The sequence below is a fragment of the Morus notabilis genome, unplaced genomic scaffold (assembly GCF_000414095.1).
Source record: "Morus notabilis unplaced genomic scaffold, ASM41409v2 Scaffold48, whole genome shotgun sequence".
Lineage (NCBI taxonomy): Eukaryota > Viridiplantae > Streptophyta > Magnoliopsida > Rosales > Moraceae > Morus > Morus notabilis.
Genome location: NW_010367947.1, coordinates 284811 through 293304, shown reverse-complemented (window position 1 = coordinate 293304; position 8494 = coordinate 284811). Strand labels below are relative to the sequence as shown.

Genomic DNA, 8494 nt, shown 5'->3' with positions numbered 1-8494 from the left:
TTCGAGAGTGTTACATAGAAGCTCTTTCACCTTCCAACTTGCCATGGCGGTTCGTGCTTTTCAGAGGCGAATAGCCTCCTTCTTATGCCATTGTAATCTCCCTCAGAACCCTCTTCTAAAAGGTTGGTTTTACCTCTCTATCTCTCCCTATATATACATACATATATATATATATATATATATATATATATATATATTCGTCGGACTCTATTTTTCTGTATTTGTTAGATAGTTGCTTTTAATCAGTGGAACAAGATATGGGTATTGACTGTTGATTATTGATATTGGATAAAACTTGTTTCTTTTGAGTGCTTTGAATTATATGGCATCTGGGTATGGCGTTTTATGTTATAAAACTGTCCCATCAATATTAGATTAAAGCTTGTTTGGTTTATGTAATTGGGCTTATCCTACATCTGGGTATTGCCTTATATGATGAAACTCTTCCTATTGGAGTTCAGCAAGAGCTCTATATATTCCTTTTTTTTTTCCAGAGGAAATGAAGAAGTTGAGGATGTGGATACTTTTTTGAGGGTTTCTTTTTAATTTGCAAGGTAGCACTTAAAAAATTAGTTTTTCTTTTTCATATTATTGCAGCAGTTATGACAAATAATTATTGTATTTATAATGAGAATTGGTAATTATTATAATAACTGGGGTAATCACTAGCACCGCACTCGGCAGTGTCACAAAAAAAAATATTCAAAACAATGATATCCGTAAAATATTTTTTATTTTTTTTACTGCAGTAAAAAGAATTAAATCTTGTTGCCTGTTGCATGTATTGCCTAGCGGTAATTCACATACTTTAAGTCCACCCTGTAGTATAGAGTTCAAATCACCCATCCTTTTTTTGGAATATTGATGGTCACTTAGCATTCATAAGAACAATTGCATCTGTTTCATTTAGGCATGAGTAGTATTTTTTTCTTAGTGAGTTGGAAAAAAAAAATGCTTTCCTTATGTTCAATCTTGAGGAGGAAACACTTTCCGTTTAGCTTATTGCAAGTTGAGATATAAGTCTAACTGTGATTGTGGCCTTTGAAGTTTTGCCTTTCCAGTTTGTAAGATCAGTATTGTCTTGGTATTGTTTCTTTCTACTAATTCTAAGGAGCCAAATCTTTGGAACAGTTAATAAACAACAGTTTCTGTTGATTAGATAGACATTCATTATCATAATCAATTGTTATTTCTTATATTCGTGGTTGAATCGCGAATAATATGTTGAATGTTGATCATACTCAGAAAAATATTAAGATTTTTGAGTTTGAAATTATGGATCTTGCACCAAATAGGAGGATGAGAGCATAAAGATTGCAGTAAGGATAAAACATTTGACACTCTTTTCTATGTGAATGTCTTTCCCGCTTAAACTTAATTGAAGTTGGTGAATCATTTACCTGTTGCCCTTTTTCTATTTTGCTCTTTCCCTTTCAAAACTTAATTGAAGTTGATGAATCATTTACCTGTTAGTGAGAGAGGGTCTGGGAGTTTCACAAGAGTTTGGGTTCTGGGGTAGGTGGTCTGCCTTTTCGCCGGGCTGCCGGCCTCCAAATCTTGACAGAAAATCGCAGTGGTCACTGGAGACGGGTTCGTGTTGACAGAAGTATGGGTAGCCACTGGAATGGAGCTGTTTAAGGGGAAGAAGCCGCCGGTTTTTTGCCGTAGAGCTAGGACGCGTTCACCGTGGGATCCCGTTGAAATTCCGGGAACTAGATTGCGGGAGGGAGGCGAAGAAGATGCTTTGGCGTGTGTGTCAATCGCCACTGGTTGAAAAAGGCGTGTGTGCCTGACGCATGGCCGAGTTTCAAGTGCTTTTAGTGCCGTTTTGGGAGGCTTTTTCCGCTACCATTTCAACCGGTCTTCTCAGATTTTCAGCGTTGAGGGACTCGTTCTTCTTGGTTTGATCTCTTTGGTTTTCTCTACTTTTTGTGTTAAAGTTTCTGTGTTTGTAATAAGGGCGGTGGTTTCCCTATCTGACTCTCTTTTGTTTTGTTGTTTGATGCTAGTTTTCGGTTATCGGCTTAAGGCCGTTTGTATGCTTTCCGATTGTGTGGGATCCTTTGGATGGTGAACAAATATAGATGCAGTTACTCATATAAAATGCTATCCACACCCTACCATTGTGTATTAGTACTTATTATTGGTCTGATTAGAATTTTTTCTATGCGTTTTTGATGTCCTCTCTTTGTGGGAGTTGGTGATATGTCCTTCAAGAGCTCAGAAGTCCATCTCGATGGGAGGGTTTTCTTTAATTAGAGCATTAAGTGTGCCTTGTTATTAGTGTGCCGACATTTTCTCTCGTTTTTGGGCCTCAGGCGTGTGTCTATCCCTCCGATGGGTCATTAGCATTGTATCGGATTGTATGTTTCTCAGTTTTTGTTTAAATACAATTTTCATTTAAAAAAATAATAATATGGGTATGGATTTTTACATCTTACTCCGGATTAATACTCTAATAATAATAACTTTAAAATGGGAAAACATATAAAACGGGCATATAAAACGGGCTGGGAGGGCTGGGGCTCAATCACCATCCAAAAACATCTGGCCTCTAGGCAATACAGATACGCTCTCTCACGTTTTAGCTGCTTCGTTCGGTTGCTCAACAGTATAGAAGAAAAGCCATGGCAAGTTATTGTACTCTCTTATGCACCCAAAAGCCCCACACCCATTTCTCTCACCAACAAAAACTTCACTTTCATTTTGCTTTCAACTGCAAGGAGCCTCTCAAAAAGTCATTCCATGGTGATTTCTTCAATCCCTATTCGTTTCAATTGTGATTTTCCATTTGGGTCCCATCAATTTTTAATTTTTTTTTTCTTTTATTGGAAATTTCACTAGGACTTTAATTTCTTGCTCTTTGAGTTTAGATTTTTCATTACTGTTGACAGTTAGTTCAGTGTCGAATTTGATGGTTTTAGTGAATGTTTGTTTAAAATTAAAATACTCAATTGGTTTGTTTTTTGTTTTTGTTTTTTTGTTGCTGTTGGGTTTTCTTTTGATGATAACTGGTTGAGCTTGGTAGGACGGAAGATACTTGAATTGGAAAATAGTAGAAACAAATACGCTTGTAGTTGATTATTAGTATTATTATTATAACTCTTACATGTTTATTATTATTTTTTTTGAACAATTCAAGAAAGAAGAATATGATATGGGCATTCAGATAACACAAATTTGAATGTGGTGTGTACTATTTCTTTTATTAGTTTAGATTATTGGCTGCATTTAGAGAAGCACTTTCCGCGGTTGGTGCTATTTTGAGTTTTAGATTATTTTGGGCACTGTTTTTTGTTCAATACTTAATTTTCATAGTTTTTTATTGGAGACGGTTTATGTGTAGATGATATAAGTGGTTGTTATCATGTATGGTTGAGCTCGCTAAAGAATCAAGGAAATTCTATGCATGGAAGATACTTGGAGTGGAAAATGGTAGAAAAAGATATATTTACTACCCATTTTTCATTATCTTTAAATGAAAGGGAACAAGTTTAGCCACCTTTTAGGAACTGTTGTTAAATGAGAAGCGTATGATGTGGGCTTTCAGAGAAACGCAAAATTGAATGTCTTGTGTGCTTATCGCAAGTTGAGATTTAAGTCTAACTTATGATTTTGGCCTTTTGAGTTTTGCATTTCTAGGTTGTAAGATTACTGTCTTGCTATCTTTTCTTCGGACTAATTCTAATGAGCCTGTCTTTTGGAACAAATCATTAAACATTCGATATCACATTTTGATCAGGCACAGAAACATGTATGACTATTTGAGCTTTGAACTTGTGGATCTTGCACCGAATAGGAGGATGAGAGCATAAAGATTGCAGTAAAAATAAACAGTTCACTTTTTGTCAAAGGTGTCCCCCCTCCCCCTGTTTTTTTGTAGATTAATTGGCACTAAATACAATTACCTTGTTCACTAACTTTACTTTCTGTTCTATGCGGATGTCTTCTGCTTAAAACTTGATTGAAGTTGATGAATCTTTTACTTATTGTCCTTTGGATATTTTGCCATTTCCTTATTAAATAACAATATGTTATTGTTTGCAGAACCCTATTGGCAATTTCCTCCTTTTGCCGCTACCTTCCTTAGCCGATATGAGTTCTGCAAAAGAGGCATTCAGACGCAGAAAGAGCCAATCAGCCCTGCCGGTGAAGATTTGCAGGAGGAGGATTCTGTAAGCGTGAGACTGACTTCGGATTCCGTTAATGTTCCCTCACGAACAGATAGTACCACCTCTGCTTCTGATGTGAAGTACTCTGCTGCGTCCAACTTGAGAGCGTCTCCAAGACATGATCTTGCCATGATCTTCACCTGCAGGGTCTGCGAAACGAGGTCTGTCAAGACGGTCTGTCGAGAATCATATGAGAAAGGAGTGGTGGTGGTGCGGTGTGGCGGATGCAATAACCTCCACCTGATGGCCGATCACCTTGGGTGGTTTGGAGAACCGGGAAGCGTCGAGGAGTTTCTTGCTGCTAGAGGGGAGGAGGTGAAGAAGGGAAGTAGTGACACATTGAGTCTCACTCTTGAAGATTTAGCCGGGAAGAAACCCGGAGAGTCTAAATTTTGATTATTAAATAGTGCTAAAGAGGTTTTTTTATTTTTTTTTTATTTTTTTTTTTAGCGTTAAAGTGGTTTGGAAAAATTGAAAACCTGTTTGGTTTGGCAGAAACTTGGTGATATCGTTATATAGCTTCAGCATCAACTTTGGGGGGGGGTTTATTTTTTTTATTATTTATTATTTATTTATTTTTTTCTCTTTTTTTTTTTTGGCTATGAATAAACATCTTTTTAAAAGCCCGGAGGCAGCAAACAGAAATCACAGAGGGACTTTTTCCTTTAAAGTTTCAACATTACGAAACAAAGCCTTATGAGCAAGTTCATGAGCCAAAATCCATCTGAAAACTATCCTAGAAGGATCCATGATTGCCGCAACAGTATGAAGGAAGGAGGAAGTCACTGTCCAGTCTGGACGAGGTACTCTAGCCGACAAAGCCTCCATGCACACTTTAGAATCCCCTTCCACTACGAGAGGGCTCTCGAGAGGTAGAGAGAGCCTAACAACAAACTCATAAGCCTTTAATTCAGCATCTAAGGCCGAACTTGCTTCACAGGGCTTGAGCCATCTCTTAAGGACATTACCATGACAATTGCGCAAAACTACTCCAAGCCTTGCCTTGTTTCTCTCAAAAGCAGCAACACAAGAAAGGATATTACGGCCATAAGGAAGATCACCAGAAGGGGGAATATTTGCTACTTCAGTGACTTGAGATTGCCCCGTCAAAACTCGCTTATGATCGTTGAACAAGCAGTTGATTACCTTTAATTCTTGCCTCAAACAGTGGTCTTCTCCCTTAAGCACTCGCTCATTCTGCATTTTCCACAGCTAGTAGAGGCATATGGCACCCTAAATAATAAATTCTTCAAATGGAATACCATGGGCCATTTGACACATTCAGCTCCATTCTAAAGAGGTAAATTCTCTGTCTTGATGCCCAAGGACTAGCAAACCAGACAAATTTTGCCACTTGGGCACATAAGGCAAATATGAGCATCAGTCTCCAAGGTACCTACACAAACTGAACACACGATGTCAGTAGAAAACATCCCCATCCAGGCCTAAGTAGGGAGAAATCCATTTGCAAGGAACTTGTACGCGCTCTTGACTGAAAATTTTCCCGATTTAGAGGGCCTCCACATGAACATATCACATGTTGGTTCCGGTAGGGGTTTAGTCCTCAAAATAGCCTCGCACGACTCCTCATCAAACAATGACCGAATAAGGCTTACATTTTACTCCCTAGAGTTTAGGAGGAGCAAATCAATTGCTTTTTGATAATCCAAGGGGTGACTAGCTGCATTCGAGCATCTTGGATTGAAGGTTGCTCTGGGAATGCCCAATTGAAGCCAAGGAACCCAAGGTCTTGACCATATGTCGATTGACCCACCATCCCTTACAAGAGCACAACTCCTTTTCGCCATCGACATCCCAAAAGGATCCCCCTCGAAAGTATTTGTGTTTCAGAAGGTCCCCCACAACACAGGCTTATCTGAAGCCAATTCCCACTCCAACTTAGCCAGTAAGACATTGTTAAAGTTTAAAAAACTCCTAAACCCCACCCCACCACCCACTTTCGGTTTGCAAATCCCCTACCAACAAGTGAGTGCCAGAAAATGACTCCTATCTGGCCTATCAAAGTTCACCAAAATCGTCGAAGAATCGCATCCATGCCATCACACAACCCTTTCGGAATCCGAAAGGTCGATAGAGAATATATAGGTATAGCTTGCGCAACCGCTTTGATCATAGTCGATCTACCCGCCCATGATAAGGTTCTAGCCTTCCACCCTTCCAATCTCTTCATCAACTTCTCCTTGAGGAAAGCAAAATCAGAAGATCTGTTGCGAGAGAGAAATAAAGGATTGCCAAGACATTTCTCATCTCCTTTCATTTCTCCCATTCCACAAATACGCAGAATGCACCCTTTATCTCCGCTCCAACATTTATGGAGAATAGACCACTAGATTTTACCTTACTCACACACTATCCCGACCATCCTGCATAGAGCTGAAGGCATGACATCAGGGCCCTAACCTCGCCTTCATTTGCGTGACAGAAGAGGAACGTATCATCAGCGAACATAAGGTGCGCAACCGGAGTGGCCGATTCAGCCAAATAGATTCTATGTAACTCCCCTGTCTCAATTCTCAGAGAATAAGTTTTGACGAGACCTTGCTACACAAAATAAAGAGGTAGGGGGAGAGAGGGTCTCCTTGACGGATACCTCTACTCGGGGCAAAGAGGGGTAGCGGACTGCCATTAAGGAGCACCGAAAAGGAGACAGACTCCACACAATACATAACCATGTAGCATAGTTTCTCACAATAGCCATTAGCCTTCAATACCCCCCTAAGAAATTCCCACTCAACTCGATCATAGACCTTGTGCATATCCGTTTTCACAGCCATGAGTCCTCCCTTGCCACGCTTTCTTTTGATAGTTGATCGTTATCTACCTCCGAAACCTTGTCAACGAACATATCATCAAACTCGGGAAGAATAGATGGATTAGAAGTCCGGAACAGGGGTGGGAAAGTATTGGTTATATTTAAATATATGAGATTGTTCCTGTCCGTGTAAACGTTTGTTGTTAAAAGACAGCAAAATTATCTTTGTCATATGTCGTTTGCGTTTATGATGTGCTTTAAACGACAGCAAAATTATGTTGACAAACCATAGGCCGTTCAAGGCTCATTTACTCTGTCTATATGTCTTCTTGCTTTTATTGATTTTTGTCAAAGGAAGGCAATCTTTTTCTCCACTTCTTCCATCTTCTAAAGCGCAAATTTAAAATGAATTAACTTAGCTCAATAAATAAATTTGTGTCACATAATTGGTCCCTAACTTTTTAATTTTAACATATTACGCTGAATTTATATTCTTTTACACTTTTCGTTTATGACACTAAAAATAACTTAAGATTTCTAAAATTTAACATAAATAATCATATGCTTATCGCATAAAAAGTAAAAACTTAACATAAATATTTACATTAAATACAAAATGATTTTACTTTTATGGATTTTAACAGAAGTGAAGAGAACATTTTGTACATAATAGAACTATTTACAAAATGTTTTCAATTATTACACAATAAATAGGGATGTAATTGTATAATATAAATTGTAATTTTAGTGTCATAGACAAAAGCTATCAAAAACAAAGATCAGTAATATATCAAAATTAAAATTCAGTGATCAAAAGAATATAGAACGAAGTAAGGGTGGTTACGCTCGGTTTAGACGGTCTTTTTGAGAAACCACTAATCAAATTCAAAATAATTTTTCTTTTAAGCAGTTTAAATTTTTTTGATAAAATTTAAATCAAACTAAAGCAATCATAAGTGGTTTAGGTGGTTTGAGCTTATGAATAAATTTTTTTTTAATAATTTACAAAAATTATAGTCGTTAATCCATAAAAATAAAAAAATTTAAGTTTATAATTTAACTCAAAAATAGTAAATGTCTAAAAGTTCACAATTTAAAGTTTTAATACAATCTAACAAAAACGTGATAAGGTGTATTTTATATGTATAGAACCTTTATTATAATTTATAACTAATAAAAATTAAAATAAATAAAAATATTTTAAAAACATATGTATATTCTTATACAGATTATGAGACGGTTTGAGAAGTCCATACCACAAGCCAAACTGTCCAAAAATTTAAATTTAAAAAATAACTAAACTGCATAATAATTTAAAAATAATCGACAATTTAGCTCAGCTTGATTTGGATTAAATAGCTTGGGCAATTGTTCCACTAGCTAGGACAAAATTCTCACATGTCCGTTTCGTTATTACAACCTTCTTTTTTGATGTCAAAGACCAGAAGCTACGCGCAAATTCTCATTGGATCTCGGTTGTTCTTAACAGCGATGGCTATTCATTTAAGTCTTCGGGTAGCACCACTAGATCTTCAACAAGGTGGAAATT

At 37.2% G+C, this 8494-nt stretch overlaps 1 protein-coding gene across 1 annotated transcript; it reads left to right on the top strand.

The window, feature by feature from the left end:
* On the top strand, positions 1–4720 carry LOC21396229. Its single transcript, XM_010113915.2, has 2 exons — positions 1–122; positions 4048–4720. Exons 1-2 carry the CDS (start codon positions 44–46, stop codon positions 4566–4568), a joined length of 600 nt encoding a protein of 199 aa, XP_010112217.1. The 5' UTR covers positions 1–43; the 3' UTR covers positions 4569–4720.
* Positions 4721–8494: the final 3774 nt, after the last annotated feature.